This window comes from Mauremys reevesii, linkage group 2 (assembly GCF_016161935.1).
Source record: "Mauremys reevesii isolate NIE-2019 linkage group 2, ASM1616193v1, whole genome shotgun sequence".
Classification (NCBI taxonomy): domain Eukaryota; kingdom Metazoa; phylum Chordata; order Testudines; family Geoemydidae; genus Mauremys; species Mauremys reevesii.
In genome coordinates, this window is record NC_052624.1 from 149,050,936 (window position 1) to 149,073,431 (window position 22,496).

At 49.5% G+C, this 22,496-nt stretch overlaps 1 protein-coding gene across 1 annotated transcript in view; it reads left to right on the forward strand.

Annotated features, from left to right (window-relative positions):
- Nucleotides 1-22,496, forward strand: part of ADD2 (adducin 2) — a 100,151-nt gene that overhangs the window by 69,676 nt on the left and 7,979 nt on the right. The window contains exons 3-14 of the mRNA XM_039527828.1: nt 233-368; nt 1,661-1,812; nt 4,146-4,226; nt 5,103-5,252; nt 7,821-7,964; nt 8,584-8,682; nt 15,049-15,225; nt 16,848-17,105; nt 18,174-18,293; nt 19,041-19,130; nt 20,451-20,616; nt 20,994-21,122. Coding sequence (XP_039383762.1) covers nt 233-368; nt 1,661-1,812; nt 4,146-4,226; nt 5,103-5,252; nt 7,821-7,964; nt 8,584-8,682; nt 15,049-15,225; nt 16,848-17,105; nt 18,174-18,293; nt 19,041-19,130; nt 20,451-20,616; nt 20,994-21,122 — 1,702 coding nt within the window. The remainder of the gene's footprint in view (nt 1-232; nt 369-1,660; nt 1,813-4,145; nt 4,227-5,102; nt 5,253-7,820; nt 7,965-8,583; nt 8,683-15,048; nt 15,226-16,847; nt 17,106-18,173; nt 18,294-19,040; nt 19,131-20,450; nt 20,617-20,993; nt 21,123-22,496) is intronic.

Sequence of the window (22,496 nt, forward strand, 5' to 3'; positions counted from 1 at the left end):
AGAGCAACTGATGCCCAGTGTCCTCCTTTAGGTGTTGCTTGTTCCCCTGTGCCAGCAGGGCTGTGAGTGCTAACTGTGTTTAATGTGCGAGGCCGGGGAGCCTGCTTCCCATTAAGCTGCCGGCTTTGTCAGGGAGATGCTGGCTCTGTAACGTTCACGGCGTGGCTGTAGGGCAGTGTGGGCGCCGATCTGTGAAACTGCTGACGATTCACTGCCTTCCGTGCTGTTTCAGTCTTTCAGAGAGGAGCTGGAGAGCCTTATCCAAGACCAAATGAAGAAAGGGAACAACTCCAACATCTGGGCCCTGCGACAGATCGCAGATTTCATGGCCAGCACTGCTCCCTCCGTCTTCCCCACCTCGCCCATCAGTATGTTGGTGGATAACCCTTCTCAGGGGCTGGAGGGGGGTGGGGAGGCCTGCCTTGTCGCCAAATTACCAAACCGGGGTGGGACAGGGATTGCAGGATTCAGAAAGACAACCAAAGGCACCTATGGTGCCCATCTCCTAGTGAATTTCAGTTGGATGGAGGTGCCTAATTCCCCTAGGCTAACAAGAAAGTCTCAGCTATATCTCTCCCATCTCTGTGTGGGGTTGTTCGAAGCTTTCATGGTTTCCAGTGAAATATTATCTAGTTCCACTGATTTCACATACACCCATACAGTGGTCAGCTTCAATGGCAACCAGCATAAGGATAAATAACACTGGGTTTGTGCTCCTCTTTGCTTCTTTATAATGCACAAAGCAGGCCTTGAAGACTGTGCTTTGCTGACTCTATTTTGAAGGGTTTCCCCTCTTTATTTTTCACCTTAAAAATTCCAGGAATATCAAATCATTCCCTGCTTTTCCTAGAGGTCTCCTTGGAAGAGCAGAGAACTGTAGCAGGAGCTTTTCTAGCCCTTAACTAAAGAAATGAGTGGCTGTCTCTTTAACAAAGAGAAGCTTCCTCCCAAGTGTTTTTCATGCACTTGAGTTGAATAAGTGATAATAAAAGAGGTATTTTAAAATACCCTGAACGTTATTGCCTAAAAAGGTAAACATTAGAGTTGTCTAACATTTTTTGTTCAACTGCTTTTTGATGAAAAATGTCTGTGGGTTGTTTTTTTTAAATGGAATGTTTTGCAAAAAATTGTTTTGTTTTTTTTAATTTTCCATGTTTCTTATCAAGCAAAATGTTCCTCTTTCCTTCCCAATTTTCCCTCCCCTCCCCTCCCCCAATGTTTTTAATGGCAAAGTATAAAAAAAAGAAGAGTTAGAGAAAAGGGGCAAAAAAAGGATGGGGTGGGGGGAATCCTAAAAATAAGATCAACCCTAACCAATTGCATTTAAAAATGGGGCTAGGGAGGGTGCTCCCCTTGTGTTTTGTATCCAGCGCTCCCCATCCCCAGTCTAAGACTGGCAGTGATGGGTTCGAGAGTCCCACAGATCCTTCCACGGCCCTTGTGGGCTGAGAGATAATGTGAAGGCTCAGGGAAGGGAAACCACCATGGCAGACCACAGATACGGACTGAAGAGCTCGGGGTAGTGTCCTGCCTCTCATCTAGGGGAACAGATAGAGATTGGATGGGCCAGTTCCCGTGGCCTCGAAGCCTCCTTGCTTCTCAAAGTACCTTCTAGCCAGCAGCCCCTCAAACCGGCTAATCGAGCTCTGCTTCTCCTCAGGTCTCTCCACGGTGACACCCATCAACGACCTCCATAGCACCGAGTCGCTGTCCCTAGCGAAAGGGGAGCGGCTCATGCGTTGCAAGGTTGGCAGCATCTACCGACTGCTGGACCTGTATGGCTGGGCGCAGCTCAGCAACACCTACGTCACGGTGAGGGGGGAGCCCCAGTGGTAACATGAAAACGGGGCCATCTCTGTAGTGAGAATGGAATATGACTAGGGCCCTACCAAACTCAGTCCATTTTGGTCAATTCCACAGTCGTCGGATTTTAAAAATAGTACATTTCATGATTTCAGATATTTAAATCTGAAATTTCACAGTGTTGTAACTCTAGGGGTCTTAACCCAAAAGGGAGTTCTGGAGAGGGGTTGCAAGGTTATTGTAGGGGGGTTGCGGTATTGCCACTCTTACTGCTGGGGGTGGCACTACCTTCAGAGCTGGGCTGCCAGAGAGCGGTGGCTGCTGGCCAGGAGCCCAGCTCTGAAGGCAGCACCACTGCCAGCAGCAGCGCAGAAGTAAGGATGGCCTGGTATGGTATTGCCACCCTCACTTCTGCGCTGCTCCTGGCAGGGCGCTGCCTTCAGAGCTGGGCACCTGGCCAACAGCCGCCACTCTCTGGCCACTCAGCTCAGAAGACAGCACCAAAGTAAGGGTGGCAATACTACAACCCCTCCTACAATAACCTAGCAACCCCCGCGCGCCTTCTTTTTGGGTCGGGACCCCCAGTTTGAGAAACGCTGGTCTCCCCCGTGAAATCAGTATTGTATAGTGTAAAAGCACATAAAAGACCAGATTTTGCAGGAGGAGACCAGATTTCACGGTCTGTGATGCGTTTTTCACAGTCGTGAATTTGGTAGGGCTCTACAGATGACCACACACTGCCGTCCTCCTGCCTTTGCCCTCCACATCCTTCTGTGGAGCTGAGATGGAAGCGTAGAGTTCTTGGTCCTCCAGTTACCAGAGTGGACCAGACTTGTAGGTGGAAGGATATAAAGAGAGGGAGTTCCGATTGGGAGACCGATCTCATCTTTTCTACTAAACTCTGGCATCCCTCAGCAAACACTACACCATGTAGCCAGTGCAGAAATGTCACATTTGGCACACGCTGTCTGTGCTGGTATTTTGCAGAAGCCAATGCATGATCCTTGAGAGGAAGGGGAAAGGAAAGCCTCTCCAACCTACAGTGCTGGTTAGCACCTGGTCAGCGGTTTAATACTATAGGTGGGAGTTGGCGGTTCAAAGTGAATTATCTCATGATGTCTGCTCAGCTGTGCCCTGAATCAGATGACCCTGTTCTTACATGCACATGTGCACAGTCAGAAAGCATCCAGCTGTGACTTCCACAGGCTGACTTTACAGTCCTAGCTTGGGAACTGCTCCTCAGCTGGTTAGACAAGAATTCCCTTTCAGGCCATTCATTTGCTTACTACACCAAGTGGGCCAGATCTTCAGTGGAGCTATACTGAGCATCTGGACCAGAGACAACTAGTAAAGACAGCAAAAAAACAAAAGAACAAAAAACGTAGTGAGTGGCATAGACACTACTGAGAAATGCCATGTCCCTTTATCTTTGTGATCAAAGGCTGGGAAATCTAGCAGCTCCAGCACCGCCACATGGCATGTGATCATGGAACATTCAGCACTAGACTCTTTGAATTTTTCTGTGTCACTGACTTCCTTTTTAGTTCAACCCCAATTTCCAGGGTTTCAAGTTCTTGCCCATTGTGACTACAGCGGTGCAGTATTGAGACCAAGCTTGGTCAGTCACGTTTGACTTTCCCAGAGATCTGAAACCAAAATGAAACACGGTGGAATCTCAGAGATTGGAGGCTTGAGAGGGAAATGCAGATGAAAGGAATTATGTTTGGTTTCTTAGCATTTTAGGTGGGCTTGGAAGGATCTAGCACGCTCCCGGATTCCATCCCAGCCCGAGCCTGAATGTCTACACTGCAATTTAACAGCCCCTTAGCCCAAGCCCAAGCCAGCTGTCACAGGCCAGCTGCAGGTTTTTAATTGCAGCGTAGACCTATCCTTAGTCCTGGCCAGGAGTATGTGGTCATGGAATGAACCCTTGACTAAATGACATGGTTTGGAATGGAAATGGCTATAGAAAAGACAAGTATCAGAGGGGTAGCCGTGTTAGTCTGGATCTGTAAAAGCAGTAAAGAATCCTGTGGCACCTTATAGACTAACAGACGTTTTGGAGCATGAGCTTTCGTGGGTGAATACCCACTTCGTCTGACTTGCATCTGATGAAGTGGGTATTCACCCACCAAAGCTCATGCTCCAAAACGTCTGTTAGTCTATAAGGTGCCACAGGATTCTTTGCTGTTTTTATAGAAAAGACAGATACTCTTAGTAATATGAAGAACTCAGAATGTGCCACCAGGAAAGTAAGAATGCACATGCTACTGAAAATTGTCCAGTTAACCCTAACTCGCCTCTCCTCCCCACTCCCACCCCCTGTGCATTTCTTTTGGTAGATGCGTGTCAGCAAAGAACAGGATCACTTCTTGATCTGCCCTAAAGGTCTTTCGTGTAATGAAGTCACCGCTTCTAGTCTGGTGAGTGTGCTAAATAACATCCTCTCCTTTCATAATGAAGCCCTCCACTTTCTCTCTCTCTCGAGATGATAAAGTAAATCCAGGCTGGTAAATCTGGGACCACTTTGGAAGACGTTGACAGCAAAGAATTCTGTATGAGAGATTGTTTAAAAAAAACACAAAAATTATGATGATGATTTTTTTTTTTTTACAAATTCCACCTCCCCTCCCACCGTTTTTTCTCAAAAATTTGAAATTTGAAATGCTCCAGAGTGGTTTGACAACTGCGGTGTGAGGGGGAGAGAAATACATGTGGCAATCTCACCATTTTTTTTCACCCTTTTTTGGTCAAAATTCAAAGTTTTAAATTTTTTCATCACCATTTTGAAACTCAACATTTTTTGTCCAGCTCCTATCTATAAGGAGACCTCAACTGTTAATTGAGCCAAATCAGACTCCTGATAGACAGTGAACATTCAAGAACCACCTAATGGATGTTCTCTTCAAGCATGCATGGCACAGAGTAGGTTGTGATCCCAACAGATGTCACAAACCATATAGGAACGGGCTGAGTTGCTGTAAAATTGTAGGACCTGATTCTGTATCCCATACCTACCTCGCAGGCTTAATTCATAGATTCCATGGCCAGAATGAACCATTGTGATCATCTAGTCTGACCTCCTGTAGAGCGCAGGCCAGAGAACTCCCCCAAAATACTTCCTAGATCAGATCTTTTAGAAGGGAGCACATTCATTGAATGCAGAGCCACCTGGAAGGTGGATCCAACGGGTTGATGAGAGAGCACAGTGGTGTTCTGCAGATCTGGGGTGAGCCATGGGGAGTGTGAATTCCTCCCCTCCCTGGTAAATCTGCTGCCTCATTTCTTTCCTGCTGCAGATTAAAGTGAACATCCTGGGTGAAGTGGTGGAGCAGGGCAGCACCAGTTTTTCCGTGGACGCTAGAGGATTCAGCCTGCACTCAGCCATCTACGCAGCCAGACCCGACGTCAGATGCATTATCCACTTGCACACGCCTGCCACTGCAGCGGTAAGAAGCCCCATCAGTCATGCTGATGGGCCCCGGTTTGCCAGGGTCAGCTGCTGTACAGTTTGCCATGGTTTGCACTGCAGCTATAGAGAGCTGCAGAGTTCAGCTCCAGCTCTGAACACTCCTGAAAGTGGGGAATCCAGGGCTTCGTTCAGGCTCATTGCTGATAACACCCTGCTCACCTCTGCGGTTTTGAGATCTGTGTGTGTCACTCCCACTCCACGAGTCTCTCAAACACATCACTTCCTCAGAGGCTGATCCACATCCTGTTAAAATCAGTGGAATTAACGTGACCTCTGACACAGTGGCATTAAGTTTCATTTCCCTTTAGAAACCCGATGATGTTTTTACAGATCCAGACTCACACAGCTACCCCTCTGATACTTAAATAGGATAGATATGTGCATCAAATAAGGCTGTTCCTTTAAGAGCTAATAACAACAGAACATCTGCTCAGGAGAATGGCCTCTTGTTTCCGGACAGCCACAGCATTTGTTGACCCTGGGACAAAACTCAAAGGCAGTGGCTTTGTTAGCCCGAATGTCTAGCACAAGCCCATCTCTGCTAAGGAGCTTCATTCGTAATGGGTTATGAGAGACCAGTCCTTACTGAGGCATATTTTCCAGTGGGATTCAACCTGCTCTTTAAAACTGTACCTGGGACTTTATAACACCTCCCCAACCCCCTGAGCATGCAAATGGTCTTTGCTCATGCAAAGATGAGATGGATGAAACTCACCCCAGTGCAACAGAGTTGCATCAGACCATGTGCACCACTTTGAACGCCATTTAAACCCTTTGAGGGGCTAGAACTCGGGAGTTCAGAGTTCTGTTGCCACCTCGGTCACTGACAGTGTGACCATGCACAAGTTGCTGAATGGCTCAGTGCCTCAATTTCCCCATCTGTTCCGTGGGGATAATACTTGACCTACAGGGGTGTTGTGAGACTACCTGCCCTCTCTTGCCCCTGGCATGCTACTGCTCAGGGGGATTACCCAGAACTGGGCAAGGTCTGTGCTCATCCAGTCCTCTCTGCACAGTGGAACTGTGCTGTTTTTGCCACACTGGAATGCTGCCCAGCCCCAGAGAAGGGGGCTCCATTTGCCTCTCACTTGAGCACTTCTCTGATATGTTCAGGTTCTGTTATTTAAGAAATAAATATTTTTTTCCTCCAAACTTCATTTGATTCACCTTCGGTCAGTTGCTTTATGCTTCTAATGTGATGCAGGGCCGCAGAAACTGTGGGTGGGATGCATAAAAGTAAGCGAAAGACCCGCAGCCCTTGGGAGAAGAAAGGCCAAAATATGTGACTGCTACAAAACTGAAGTTTTTCTGCGTTCCTTTTATTGGCACTGATGGCAGAGGTTCATTTTTCACACTGAACCTCCATTGCTTCATACGCCCGTGAACTGATCAGCTGATGCAACCGCTGGTCTGAGGGGCCAGTCCTGGGAGATGCTGGGCAACCTCAGCTCCCATTGATTTCACTGAGACAGAGGAAGAAGGATGCTCAGGATACTGCAGGATCAGGGTCGTAAAAGTGCAACAACAGGCCACAGGCTGCAGCTTTGGCCACAGCTTGCAGGTTTGAAAGCTGAGCATAGACTTGACAGGTGCGTTAGTTTAAACATGAGCAGGGAACCAAAATTACACTAAACTGGGAAGAGTGATAGATACGCTGGAGGGCAGGGATAGGATACAGAGGGACCTAGACAAATTAGAGGATTGGGCCAAAAGAAACCTGATGAGGTTCAACAAGGACAAGTGCAGAGTCCTGCACTTAGGACAGAAGAATCCCCTGTGCTGCTACAGACTAGGGGCCGAGTGGCTAGGCAGCAGTTCTGCAGAAAAGGACCTAGGGGTTACAGTGGACGAGAAGCTGAATATGAGTCACCGTGTGCCCTTGTTGCCAAGAAGGCTAATGGCCTTTTGGGCTGTATAAGCAGGAGCACTGCCAGCAGATCGAGGGACGTGATCATTCCCCTCTATTTGACATTGATGAGGCCTCATCTGGAGTACTGTGTCCAGTTTTGGGCCCCACACTACAAGAAGGATGTGGAAAAATTGGAAAGAGTCCAGCGGAGGGCAACAAAAATGATTAGGGGGCTGGAGCACATGACCTATGAGGAGAGGCTGAGGGAACTGGGATTGTTTAGTCTACAGAAGAGAAGAATGAGGGGAGATTTGATAGCTGCTTTCAACGACCTGAAGGGGGGTTCCAAAGAGGATGGATCTAGACTGTTCTCAGCGGTACCAGATGACAGAAAAAGGAGTCATGGTCTCAAGTTGCAGTGGGGGAGGTTTAGGTTGGATATTAGGAAAAACTTTTTCACGGGAGGGTGGTGAAGCACTGGAATGGGTTCCCTAGGGAGGTGGTGGAATCTCCTTCCGTAGAGATTTTTAAGGTCAGGGTTGACAAAGCCCTGGCTGGGATGATTTAGTTGGGGATTGGTCCTGCTTTGAGCAGGGGGTTGGACTAGATGACCTCCTGAGGTCCCTTCCAACCCTGATATTCTACGATTCTATGCTGATCTTCCCCTTTGTTTCCTGCGTTCTCTCTGTTCGCCAGGTGTCTGCCATGAAATGTGGCATTCTGCCTGTATCCCACGATGCATTGCTGCTGGGCAACATGGTGTACTTCGATTTCAATGGAGAGATGGAGGAAGAGGCAGACAGGATTGAGCTACAGAAGTGCCTTGGACCAACCTGCAAGGTTAGGAGAAAAGACACGCTCCTCGGACTGAAAGCCGTTATATCTGATTGGCTGTTAAGCTAATACAGGAAAGGGTTTGGCCCAGTAATATTTTCATTGGAGATGGGCTGAAGAGGTGGCGTTCAGATCTGGGTCCAAACCAGGCCTGGGCTGGGGTTGGGGTTCTGATTTGAGGTCCTGTCAGGGCTTCACATTCTGACGTGTCATCAGATTTTGGCCTGTCATGTGGCTAAAGCACCAGACTGAGAGATCTGGGTTCTACAGCTGGCTGGGCTATTGCCCTGCTGTTTGAGTTTGGGCCTTCCAAGTGCCTCAGTTTACCCATCTGTGTCCTGGCATACCTGAAGGAGTGCCACATAGATTAGATTACAAGGAAATGGCCAATAACCCAGGCGAAGTATCAGAACTTCTCAACATCTGGGAAGTTACAAAGGTGTTAAATTGCTGTCACTTTTTACAGAACCTGCCATTGCGAATGTGACCTGAAATAGCCTGGAAGTCATTTCAGGGACCTTTGGGTGCTGGGCAAAAACCCAGACTTGTCATTGGACTGTATCTCTGAGCCTCTTTAGAAAGAAATGGATTCACAGTGTTAGCTAGTGTTTCATTTTCCCCGCAGATCCTGGTGCTGCGAAATCACGGCGTGATCACGCTGGGAGATACAGTGGAGGAAGCTTTTTATAAAACCTTTCACTTGCAGGCTGCTTGTGAGATCCAGGTGAGCGACTCCACCAGGGCAGCACATTGGAATGAGCATCAGCCCTCGTCAATGTGTTTGCAAGCTTACTTCTCATTACCATGCTTTGTTACTCTGCTCAGGGCACTGCACTATGTAGTCTAGATGAATACTCCAGCTAACCAGCCACCCAGGTACTTATGACTCTTGTCACTGTAAAGTTGGAGTGTCTCCCATAAGTTAAAGACAAAACTACTTGCTCTTTTCCCTTCCCTACAGGGGCGGCTCTAGGCACCAACAAAGCAAGCAGCTGCTTGGGGCAGCCCATTTGCAGGAGCGGCAGCTGGCAGGGATCCAGCCTGGGAGCTGAGAACCAACAGGGGGCCCTGGGAGCTGTAGTTCCTTGGTTAGCTCCCTGCCTATAGAGCCAGCCCTGGAACAGGGAAAGAACGACATTTCCCAGCATTCCCTTGGTTGCTATCAACAGGAAAGGGAGGGGGAGGGAGTATGGTAGCTGAAACCTCATGCTGCAGCTTGCTGTGAATGGAGAGCTCACTGCTAGAGCGGGGTGGCACTATGAATGGGGAGCAAGTGTGCCCAAGGAGTAGAAGGCTTTGCCCCAGATATCCCCTTCAGAAGACATTCCCAGACTGGCTTAGGGATACTGGTGTGACCTCACCTTGCAGCCCCCAAAGAAGGAATTGGGTGGACTAAATGGACAGTGCCCCTCTCTATCTGAAGCCTAGCAAGGGAGGTATGTGGATCCCACTAGAATTTAAAATGAAAAGTAAGGGAGGGGAGGCTCTACTGGACCTGGGCAGCTTTAGATACAGTACCAGGCACTTAGGAGGATTTCCACTTCTGAGCCATGGAAGCAGAAATTGACTTTTTCTTTCCAGATTTAACTAATATTCAGAAAGGGAATCTAGCACCTGCCTTCCAGATTTGAACACCTCAAAATTCAGGAGTGCTCAAGCTCAATTTGGGCAGCTGTTACTTCATTTCTCCCAAATCAAATATACTGATCCACTGTAATTTGCTGTAGAAAAAGTAGGATAAAATTGAGCAAGAAATGCTTCCCAGTGGTTATTAGGACGAGAATTGCTATTTTCAACAGCCATTGCCTTTTTTTGTTTGTTTTGTTTTGTTTAAAAGGAAGACAGTGATATTGCATTGCAAATTCCCCATAGAAAGAAAGAGTGGAACAAAAGAATAATAAAGGCACCTCAACTTTTCCTCATTTATGGAGGACAGTCTTATAATACACATCCAGATATCCTCCAATCACACAAGCTGAAAATTGTTCCTCTTTACTGCAGTTCTGTAACCATATGGGAACCAATCCTGTCTGTGTTCTGTGCACATCCAAAATTCCTGCTGAATGACCCGCCCTGGGAGCAAGTTAGCAGTGACCCAGGGCTGGGGCGGAAGGAGGGTGCAGGTATGCGGGGGGGGGAGGAGAGCCCAGGGCTGGCGTGGCAGGGTGTGTGTGGGTGGAGGGGCTCTGGTGGGGGGGGAAGGGAGGAGCCCAGAGCTGGAGCAGCATGGGATGGGGGTGGGCCCAGGGCTGGGGTGGCAGGGGAGGCGGGTCGGGGGGGGGAGAGCCCAAGGCTGGGGCGGCAGGGGGTGCAGGTGTGGGGGGAGAGCCCCGAGCTGGGGCAGCAAACGGGTGCGGGGGGGAGCCCAGGGCTGGGGTGGGGGCAGCCACATTTTTTTTTGCTTGGGGCGGCAAAAAACCTAGAGCCGGCCCTGCTTCCCTAGCACCAGTATAGACTGACAGACTTACAGTGATAACTTGCTAAGACAGGACTGCATTGTGTCTGGTATGCCTAATATAGGGAGAGACCCAGGATCATCACAAACCCCCTGTACCAGACACAATGAGTCTTGTTGATTGCAAGTTATCACTGTGGTATAAACTGCAGCGTTCTAAAGCATCCATCCCAAATTTCCAGCCACAACTGTGGAATACTCTAGTGCTTGGTGTAGATGGTGGGCCACAGGATGGCAACATCTTGTTTTGACCCTGGGAAGATGTCCCCCAAGGAGCAGATTAAGGTTTGCACTGTAGGAGAGGGCTGCAGAGAATACAGTGTATTCAGAGTAGCAGCCATGTTAGTCTGTATCTGCAAAAAGAACAGGAATACATGTTAATCTCTAAGGTGCCACAAATTTATTTGAGCATAAGCTTTTGTGGGCTACAGCCCACTTCATCAGATGCATAGAATGGACCATATAGTAAGAAGAGATATATATATATATAGTAAGAAGTTGACACCTTCTTGTCAACTGTCTGGAATGGGCCATCTTGATTATCACTACAAAAGTGTTTTTTTTCTCCTGCTGATAATAGCTCATCTTAATTAATTAGCCTCTTAGAGTTGATATGGAGTTCCACCTTTTCGTGTTTTCTGTATGTATATATGTCTTCTTACTATATGTTCCATTCTATGCATCTGATGAAGTGGGCTGTAATCCATGAAAGCTTATGCTCAAATAAATGTGTTAGTCTCTAAAGTGCCACAAGTACTGCTGTTCTTTTAGCAGAGAATACACCAATTCAATCTGGCTGGATTGCACCGATCATTTATCTCCCTCTACTGGGCAGTCCCTGGAACAGACTTCAGGATGGAAACCAACTTCCTTTTTTACAGCTTTATTTACTGTCGTGGCTTCTAGTCATTCCCAGCTTAATCTTGAGTTTCAGCTGCTGCCCTGTTATTTGCTCAATAACTTCAACTGGGTCTTTGCCTTCTCCTCCGCTATTGCCAGTTGTTTTGGGATGGGATTTTCAGAAGCGTTTGATACTGGGCTAGATGAGTTCCCACTGAAGTCTCTGGGAGCTTTACCACTGACTTCAGTGAGAGCAGGGATTAAATGCTGATCGGGAAACCTCATCCTCTAAATCTTCAGAGCTCAGCAAGAGCTCAAATGGGGACACAAAATGAGTGATGTTCTGCATCGCTTGCAGCTATTATTCATTATTTATACAGTGCCATAAATGTGCGTGGTGCTTTCATGGTGAAGAAAAGACAGTGGCCTTGATTTGGCTGTTGCATATACCCCAGCGTAAATCAGGAATAACTCCACCAAAGTCAGTGGCATCACACCCATGTAAAAACCAAAGCACGATGTGATTCAGGCCCAAATCAGGCCCGAAGAGTTCACATGGCAAGGGATGGTATTTCAGGTGTAGTATGTGTTCGCTGGGCTAGCTTGGGGAGCATTCGCCTTCAGTACACCATGTAGGCACACCTGTACAAACGCTTTGAGACAACCAGATCTGCAACACCATCACCGGTTCATTCACCTGCACGTCCACCAATGTAATATACGCCATCATATGCCAGCAATGCCCCTCTGCTATGTACATCGGCCAAACTGGACAGTCTCTACGGAAAAGGATAAATGGACACAAATCAGATATTAGGAATGGCAATATACAAAAACCTGTAGGAGAACACTTCAACCTCCCTGGCCACACAGTAGCAGATCTTAAGGTGGCCATCCTGCAGCAAAAAAACTTCAGGACCAGACTTCAAAGAGAAACTGCTGAGCTTCAGTTCATCTGCAAATTTGACACCATCAGCTCAGGATTAAACAAAGACTGTGAATGGCTTGCCAATTACAGAACCAGTTTCTCCTCCCTTGGTTTTCACTCAACTGCTAGAACAGGGCCTCATCCTCCCTGATTGAACTAACCTCGTTATCTCCAGCCTGCTTCTTGCTTGCATATATATACCTGCCCCTGGAAATTTCCACTACATGCATCTGACGAAGTGGGTATTCACCCATGAAAGCTCATGCTCCAAAACTTCTGTTAGTCTATAAGTTGCCACAGGACTCTTTGCTGCTTTCACAGACCCAGACTAACACGGCTAACCTTCTGATATTTGAGACAATGGTGGTGCAAGTTTCAACCTGAGCCATGTCCAGGAAAAGTCTTTGGCTTCAAACTCCTCACTACATTGGAGCTGCAGTTATTGTAGTTAAAATGATTAGTACTTATTATCAAGCACCATCAATTCTACCAATGCCACGGATTCATTTCTAGGCGTAGATCAGAGCAGGGTGCTTTGCCAGCATGCTGGAGGCTTTTGACAGATGTTGAAAACACCCAAGGGCACCAGTGCTTTACTCCACACCCGCCTCTCTTACCCTCTTCCCTGCTGCCCTGTCCCCCTCCCTCGTCTTCCTTACAATGCCCCCGCTCCCTTCTCTTTTCTTTCCATTTAGCTGATCCCCTTCTAACTAAAAATGGAACATGACATTGGCTGCCACTACGCTGTTCACTCCGGTTGCCTGTTATGGCCTTTCCCCCACCCTGTGCTTGTCTTGGGTGTTCCGCTTGTAAGCGCTTCAGGGCAGGGAATGGGGAATACTACAATGGGGCCCATCTCTTGGTTGGTCCTTAGGACATGAGTGTCATAAATGTGATTCTGTATAATAATGATATCAATCAGCACATCTAGAAAACTATCCTCCCTCGGGTAGTCAACGTTAGCCACCCAGAATGTTAACAGACAAACACCCTCAGCTCTGTCACCAACTCAGATTGCCCTGCTTTGTCCTGCTTCCCAAATCCCCAGAAACATAGCACACACAAAAAATACAGCATTTGTCTCAATCTGAGCAAACCAGACAGTCAGCAGGATGCATTGGGAAGAACAGAAAAGGGAATAAACAGGGGTTGCGCTGTTAATAGCTTCTTGTTGGCCACGTGGAGTAAACCAGTTTGTCGGAAGGGTTTGCATTAAGACAGGATAGTTGTCCAGCAGCTCAGGTTTTCCATGCATGGAAGGGGTGATATGGACATGTTTGTGATACTGCCACAATCCTCAGAGCTTGGTACTGTTATCAGCATTGGAATCACTGAAAGCATCAGTGCTCAGATCTCTGCCCTGGCTCCATGCCTACAGCCAAACCTCCTGCAGCCCCACCTACCGCTACTGTAGATTTCCTTTGTGGGTTGGTTTTTTTTATTCTTTTTATTTTTTAAACAGTGGTTTGTCAGCAAAGCCTGAAAACGCAACATGATGATGCTGACTTTCTTCTGCTCCGCTCTTCCTGCGCGGTGCAGGCGCTAGGGTGACCAGATGTCCCGATTTTATAGGGACAGTCCAGATTTTTGGATCTTTTTCTTATATAGGCTCCTATTACCCCCCACCCCCATCCCGATTTTTCACGTTTGCTGTCTGGTCACCCTAGCGGGCGCGGCTGTACCAAAGCAGTGGGTTTGGTTGCGCTGGTTAGGCAGCTAGCTTGCAATCAGTGTCATTTATTATAAATGCCGTTGTCCTCCCCTCTGCACATCGACCTACTTCTTTAGCTGGGAAAAGGAGGTCAGCAGCGCCGCTGAGGCCTGGCCCCTGAGCCATCTGCAGGTGAAGGGCTGGGAATATATGTGCTCTGCAGAATGCCTCCTTCCCACATGCAGTCTTGTTGACACTGCTACTCATGGGCCCTGCTGCCTGTTTCCTGTCTCTCCTCTCCGCCCCCACTCATTTAGTCATTAACTCCCCAGCACAATAGCAGCATTTGAATGCCCAGTGACTCCCAAGGCTGCTTGGCTTTGTTTCCAAACTGGCCTGCGCTCTGCCTCTGAGTGCTCCGGGGTCTGGGACTGTTACGGACGTATCTCGGCCTTCTGAAATACGGCAACGCCGGGACAAGCGCCACGCAGCTATTTCAGTGCTGTCAGCTGAGGCGAGGGAAAGGTCGTCAGTAAATAAATGAATTGGGACCGATGCTGCAAACCATCCGGGTGCCTGAGTAACATGCACGTTTGCAGGATTAGGGTCTTGCATGGCAAGCACTTCAGGGCAGGGGGCACTGTTTCCATGGGGGGGTGGGGGGGCGCCTGGGGCTTGGGCGGGGAGGGAGTGCCACCCAGCTCCGCTCCTGGTCCTGGCTGCTGGTCCTGTGCTCACGGCTCCACTTCTGGTGAGGCCCCACGCCCGGGGCTCTGCTCCCAGTCCCAGCTGCTGATCCTGCGCCTGGGGCTCTGCGCCTGGCCCCGTGCCTGCCCCCAGCTGTGGCCCCAGCCTCATCCCCCTTACCCCGTCTGTATCCCCCCGTCCCGGAGCTGCAGCCCTGGCTCCAGAGGGTGGGAGGGGTTTACAGACAGGGGTGAGGGGGGCATGAGGTAGAAAGTTTGGAGACCACTAGTGTAGGGTAACTCTCTCACGCCCCCAAGGCTGGGCTGGCAGGTAGCTGCTGCAGGAGCTGACTCTAGCGGCTTTATTCCATTCAGGAGCTCCCTTCCACCAAGGGAATTCTCTGCTAGCCAGAATCCCTTCCCCTTTCTGCAGAGCAAACAGGGGGTGGAGCATAACCAAGAATCTGGCCCTTCCTCAGCGGCTTCTCCAGCTGTGCCTGTGTTGCTGTAGTCTCTGTGCTTTGCTCTAGGTCTCTGCCTTGTCTAGCGCTGGGGGAGCTGAGAATCTGATTGTGTTGGAGCGGGAGAAGTACAGGCCCCACGACGTCGGGTCAGTCCGATGGGCCGGGAGCACATTTGGACCCATGCAGAAGAGCCGCCTGGGAGAGCATGAGTTTGAGGCCCTCATGCGAATGCTGGACAACCTGGTAAGTCTCCAGCCGATTTAGCTGTGGCCCATTCCTCATTCTCCACACTCCCTTTCCACCTGCCTGGAGACAGCGCAGATACGTCTACGCAAGCTGCAACTCACATCTCCAGTTGCAGTGTAGACGTAGCGTCAGTATCTCACAGGATGTGTCCCAGGCCAAACAAGCAGTCTGATTTCCTGCTAAGGAATCTGCCTCGAAATGTCAGGCATGCCAGCTGAACAGACTACAAATCCATTTCGGGGCATCCTGAGAGCGCTCTTCCTGCCTCTGGGGGGCCAGTTTACAGCAGTACATGCTGCTAATCTTGAAAGGGAAGAGGAAAAGATCTGAGATGTAGATAGCCCTCATTTGACCATAGGGAGATGGGCAGATAGCAGAGAAGGCCAAAAATGCTTGAATGAAGAACTGTTTCAAAACAAAAAATGCAACAATCTTAAATGTTATAATGGGGTTGGTTGGTTGGTTGCAATGTTTTTAAAATGTTCTCTTATCAGAAATGTTGTTGCAATCATCATCAAAACTTTCATTCACTGAACCATTCCTAAAAACCAGGATTTGGTTAGACAAAAAATGTTAATAAAAATTTCAGTGGTTTTCAAAAAGGGGGAAAAAGAAGAATCAAATCAAGCACTAGATCTGTTTTGAACCCCGTGGCATTTTTCTCTAACCTTTTCCTGCCATTTTTTTGCCCAGTCCTAACAGGGCCGGTGCAAGGATGTTTCGCACCCTAGGCGAAACTTCCACCTTGCGCCCCCTGCACCACCGCCCTGAGGCACCCCCCCTCCGCAGCAGCTCCTCACCCCCCACCCTCCGCCCTGAGGCACCCCCCCCCGCCCCAGCTCACCCCTGCTCCGCCTCCACCCTGAGCACGCCATCACTGCTTCACTTCTCACGCCTCCCAGGCTTGCGGCGCCTAAGCTGATTGGCGCTGCAAGCCTGGGAGGCGGGAGAAGTGAAGCAGCGATGGCGTGCTTGGGGAGGAGGTGGGGCAGGAGTGAGCTGGGGTGGGGAGTTCCCCTACATGCCGCTCTCCCCTCTTACTTGCTGCAGGTGGCTCTCCCCACGCTCCCTTGCCCCAGCTCCCTCTGCCTAAATGCCGGCGGCGACCGGGGCGGCTGAAGATCCGGCCGCCGCAGTCGCTGCTGAAGAAAATAGTGCCCCCCAAATCCTAGTGACCATGGCAACCGCCTAGGTCGCCTAAATGGTTGCACCGGCCCTGAGTCCTAATAGCTAGAGCAGTGGTCCCCAAACGTTTTACCTCATGCCCCCAATCCCTGTCCGCACTCCCCCTCCCAGAGTCGGGGATGTGGCTCAGGGAGGGGACCTGGACATGGGTAAGGGGGCCGGCGGCCCGGCCACATCTGGGGCCAGCAGCTGGCACCCTGGGCATGCACCCGGCAGGCGGGACCCCAGGCACGGGGCTGGCAGCTGGAGCTGGGTGCAGGGCCAGGAGTCGGGGTTGGGGCCAGGAGCGGAGCTGGGTGGCACTCCCTGCTGGGCCCCAGCTACGCCCCCCTGAACGTTCCTCCGCGCCCACCTAAGGGGGCACGCCCCACCATTTGGGGACCTCTGAGCTAGAGTTTTCCAAGTAAAGAAGCATTCTGTTTGTGTCCTTCCAGGGTTACCGAACAGGCTACACGTACCGGCACCCCTTTGTCCAGGAGAAAATCAAGCACAAAAGTGATGTGCTGATCCCTGCCACCGTCACAGCATTCGTCTTTGAGGAGGAGGTTGCTCCCATCGCCACCCTCCGACAGCATGCCCAGAAGCAGCAGAAGGAGAAGACCCGCTGGCTAAACACGCCCAACACCTACCTACGGGTGAACGTAGCTGAGGAGAATCAGAGAAGCGCAGGCAGCCAGCGGACTAAGACCACGGTAAGGGGCAATGAGCTTTGTGTGCTGGGTACGAGGCACCATCATAAAGGAACATGGCCAACTTCCTCCCCAAAAGGCCCAATAGATGCTTGGAGCCAATCTAGACGTTTTCATGATGTTTCTGGTTGGACTCGGTAGACCCCCAAGCATGGACTCTCCCAGAATAACTGTGGCTCAGGCCAGAACCAGGGTAGGACAGCCTGTAAACCGTTACCTTCAGGTTATGGGGGAAGGTTTTGGGGGGAAGGGGCAGTTTGCATTCAAACCAGTTCACCCATCCCTGAAAACAACCCCTCGGGTTCCAGGCAGCAAGGCTGCTTTCCAGCAGCAACAGGTACCACAGGGAGCCCTCGCAAAATTGGCTTCTGGTCTGTATAAAAATATTCACCTTCCTCTTCTACTGGGAGATGCACTAACCAGCTGGGGCTTCTACCAGAGTGGAGTCACCTGGGGCATAGACAGAAAGAGTGGGCCAGTGGTGAGGGTGGTAGGTTGGGGCTCTGGAGACACCCAGTCAGTCCCTTACTTTACCACTGACTTCCTGTGTGACATTGGGCAAGTCACTTAGCCTCAGTTCTCCATCTGTACAATGGAATAATAGCCCTGCTCTGCCTCACAGGAGCGTGGAGGAGAAATACATTAAAGGTGGGGAGATGCTATGAAACTGGGGGCCCTACAAGTTCCTAAGCTAAATAGACATTTGGATAGGGATTTAACAATTGCTTACTAGACACAAGCCAAGGCAAAACCCTAAAGCTGCGCACACCAGAATCCAGATCGATGGAATTGAACCCGAATGGGCTGAACCAAAACCTTGAATGTCAAGGAAGGGGGTGGGTTAGATCTGAATCCAAATTCAGATTCCTGAATTTTGCAGTTGGCCCCTCTCTCTGTAAGGGATTTTACCCAGCTCTGAATATCTACGAAGTTTAGAACATCCAAAATTCTGTGATGGGTCAGAAACTCATAGGCTGGACCCATGTGTCTCCTAGGTCTTAATGATACTGCAGTTCTGGGCTTGATGCATTTTCTTTGCTCTTTCCCTACCCTATCCTTGGTATGGGCCAGTGGATGAAGGCCGACGAGGTGGAAAAGGCCAGCAGCGGGACCCTGATCCGAATCGAAAACCCCAACCAATTTGTGCCTCTCTACACAGACCCACAGGAAGTGCTGGAAATGAGGAACAAGGTGTGGCAGCTCTCAGATGTCTCTCTTGTCACCCCACGCTCTACGGCAGGTTTTAGTTTCCAAGTGGCTGAGAATCAGTAGATTCCTTTGAGACTCCAGTGACCTGACTTTCCTGCAGCTGGTGGGGGAGCAGATGAGCCACTTCCTTTTTACATTTTCTCCTCATTTTACATCAGGAAGTTTAGTGCTGGTGGTGAGGTCCAGACCACTTTGAAGTCCTCTGTTCACCACCAGAGCAGGTACCAGGGTAGTTCACCATATACCCCTTCCCCAGCGTTTCCTTGTAAACATGATTCAGCACTGATCAGAATGAACCACCCGTAGGTCAGAGGGAAATTCACTCTGTGACCCATTCGGTGCCTGGCCTCCTGGCTGAGACAGAAGTTCCAAATAGTGCCAGTGTCACGCTAAACCTCCCTGTCCTGTAGGAACAGGGTTGAGACGTGTTGGCTTGTTTCAAGGACTGGGCATTAGATGGCATTCAGTCACTACTGAACTAAACTGGATTCAGACGGGCAGCCAAGGAGAGAGAGATTCTGGGCTTGACTCTCTACTTCCTTGCTCCTTGTGTCGTCGTTGATACTGGTACAAAGAGCTTTTTATGCTCCCTTAGCCCAGGTGTAAATGTCTCTCTGAGGCACAAATCAGTGGCAATTCAAGGCCTTCCCTATTACTGTGCCCCTAAACCAGCTAGGCTAGGCTTTTATTTCAGCTCTTTTTATTTATTGGCTGATTTTTTACCCACAGATTCGGGAGCAAAACCGCCAGGATGTGAAATCAGCAGGACCCCAGTCCCAGCTCTTAGCCAGCGTGATAGCAGAGAAGAGCAGGAGTCCGGTACTCTTATTAACGAAGGGGCTAACTTCACAGGGAATGTTATAGTGCAGTAAACATCCCTGCTGTCCTGCAGCTCTGCCAATCGAGGCAGCAGCCATGTGTGGGTTAAGGGTGAATAGCATCACAGAAGATCAGGGTTGGAAGAGACCTCGGGAGGTCATCTAGTCCAACCCCCTGCTCAAAGCAGGACCAACCCCAACTAAATCATCCCAGCCAGGGATTTGTCAGGCCGGGCCTTAAAAACCTCTAAGGATGGAGATTCCACCACCTCCCTAGGGAACCCATTCCAGTGCTTCTCCACTCTCCTAATGAAATAGTGTTTCCTAATATCTAGCCTAGACCTCTCCCACTGCAACTTGAGACCATTGCTCCTTGTTCTGTCATCTGCCACCACTGAGAACAGTCAAGATCCATCCTCTTTGGAACCCCACTTTAGGTAGTTGAAGGCTGCTATCAAATCCCTTGTCTTCTGCAGACTAAATAAGCCCAGTTCCTTCAGCCTCTCCTCATAAGTCATGTGTTCCAGCCCCCTAATCATTTTTGTTGCCCTCCGCTGGACTCTCCAATTTGTCCACATCCCTTCTGTAGTGGGGGGACCAAAACTGGATGCAATACTCCAGGTGTGGCCTCACCAGTGCCGAATAGAGGGGAATAATCACTTCCCTTGATCTGCTGGCCATGCCCCTACTAATACAGCCCAATATGCCATTAGCCTTCTGGGCTAATAAGGGCACACTCCTGACTCATATCCAGCTTCTCGTCCACTGTAATCCCCAGGCCCTTTTCTGCAGAATAAGCACACAGGCTCTAGCTGCGGAGCTCAGTTCAAGGGAATCCTGATGGTGATGTGTTGGTGTTGAAGTGGGGGGCCTCTCTCCCAGCTCAGAGTTGGAGTGGAGCTGCCCTCACCCTGTTAAAACTACACTGTGCCCCAACTCCATGGATGGCAGTATCAAATGGAGACACAGAATAATGGATCCACTAGCCCAACCCCCCATAGCAGCCCCTAAAGTGTTTCTCCCACCTTGGAGCTGAGTTCATGCCCCACAGGGGTTATGTGCCTTTCCCATAACCCGCTCCCCTTGTGCATAGTGGAATCGCACCAGTTCTTCTACACACGGGGATTTGCTCCCTGCAGATCAGGATCAGTGTCGGTGAGAATGAACACTTAAACCATGGGCTGGGCTCCTAGAATACTGAGTCTTGGGTCCGTGACAAAAGAGGATCGCTAGCTTAAGTTACATGGCCCACAAAACCCATTAAACCTTATCCCCAGCCCTTGTGCTGATGCTGCAATGTCGTGTCTGCGGTTGGTTTCAGTCTGCGGAGAGTAACCTGGCTTCCAAAGCAGACACGGAGACACAAGAAGTATCCCAGGAGGAGATACCGACTGAGCCAGAGCCCCCCAACCCATTCAGCCAGCTAACCGACCAAGAGCTGGAGGAGTACAAGAAAGAGGTGGAAAGAAAGAAACTGGGATTAGATGGTAAATAACCGGAGGGAGCGGCCATGGCTTTGTTCGGTCACGTGAAGTGTGTGTGTGTTGCGGGGGGGTTAACTAGGGCACTGGCCAGGGAATCCAGGTTCTTTTCCTTGCTCTGCCTGGTTCAGAGCAGAGTCCTTCCTCCCAGATCACTGTGAATCGAGCAGAACAGGGACTTGCATCTGGCTCTCCCACATCCCTGTGTATGTACAGCGCTCCCAGAAAACCCTCTCTATGGAAACTGAAACGTCTTCAAAACATTTGCGCTTGGAGGAAATACGTTCCAATTAGCTGTACCCAGAAGACAGGCGAGGAGTGTGTCTTTTGGGATCCCACCCCCCGTTTTTTACATAGCACTTGGATGTCTTCTCTGCTCCTAGGTGAGAGAGACGCGAGCGTGGAGGAATCTCAGGCTTCTCCTGTGAAGTCCCCTTCCGCTTCCCCGCAGCAAAGCCCCACAAAGTCTCCACCAAAGAGCCCACCTGTGTCCCCCGCGAAGTCCTCAGACGGTAAGCTGACCCTGCGCCCCAGGCGGTGGTTATGCTGGATGGTGGGAATTGGAGCATTTGGGGGTACTGCCTAGGGTGGATGCAGCAGTGTTCCCGCAGTCGCATCCTGAGACAAACTTGAGCCCTGCCACAGGGGCAGCAAGGCATGGGCAGACTGTAGGCTTGGAGGGGCATCTTCCACCAGTGGAAAGATAATCCAGTTCTCTTTTTCTTTGTTAAAAGGAGGGTGGGCTATTATGGCAATAAGTTCTGCGCCACCTTTGTCCCAACAAATCACACAGGAGGCCTTTGGAATGAGGATGTGTCTATTTCTTTATTATTTGCACCGCAGGAGTGCCCAAAGCCCTCCTCTGGAATAAGCTCTCCATTGTGTTAGGTGCTTTACAAACCCATAGAAAGACACAGCCCCTGCCCCAAAGAGTTGGCAGCGTAACTTGAAATGAGGCGCAACCAGTGAGCATAACAATACATGTAGTAAGAAACTGCTGGCTATGGACCTGATCCAAACCCCATTGAAATCAATGGGAGTCTTTCTACTAATTCCAGTGGGCTTTGGGTCAGTCAAATGTGTGTGAGTTGGTCCCAAGGGTTCCAGAACATTATATATATATATATATATATATATATATATATATTGGTATTATGTTGCCTCTGCTCTTACATTGAAATCCAAGGCAGGAGATAGATAGATATATAGATATATATCTATATAGAGAGAGAGAGATATAGATATCTCCTGCCTTGGATTTCAATATAAGAGGCGACATAATACCATCAGAGGGTATCGGATAGCTAAAATGAAAACACGTCAGCGTTGTGTTAATCAGTAGCTGGGCATAATGCGGGGAGAGAAATGGTGTGAGTTATTAGCATGCTCCTCAGATCAGATGCGTAGCTCACCGGAGACAATGAAGGTATCTGGCTGTCCTAGGCAAAGGCGTGACCTGGTCCATGAAGGTCAATGTGGTGGCATTACTCTTTTATTGTTCTCATTGTGTCACATTGTGTCTCATTGTGTTGGTTTATGTCTGTCCCCACAATTTCTTCCTTTCTCTTTCCATGTGTTGCTTTCACCAAAGGACTTACCTCTGATTCTGAATACTTGTCACTGTAGTAAGTATAGAGAGGCTGTTTTCTAAGCTCGCATACCATCACCTTGCGGGAGATAGAGGGTGGGTGGGGAAATCTTCCAGTACGTTCACAGCAGGGATGCAGCTCCATGGAAAAGCTTCCAAATGCGCTAGCTTTCAGTTCGCCCAGTATCAGTCTTTCGTTTTACGGGAGACCAATAGGCACCAGTTTGCAAATGTTGGGCACCTTAATAGAACCTGCACGTTCTGCATTTGGCTGTTCCGATCAGCACTTAGGCTGAGA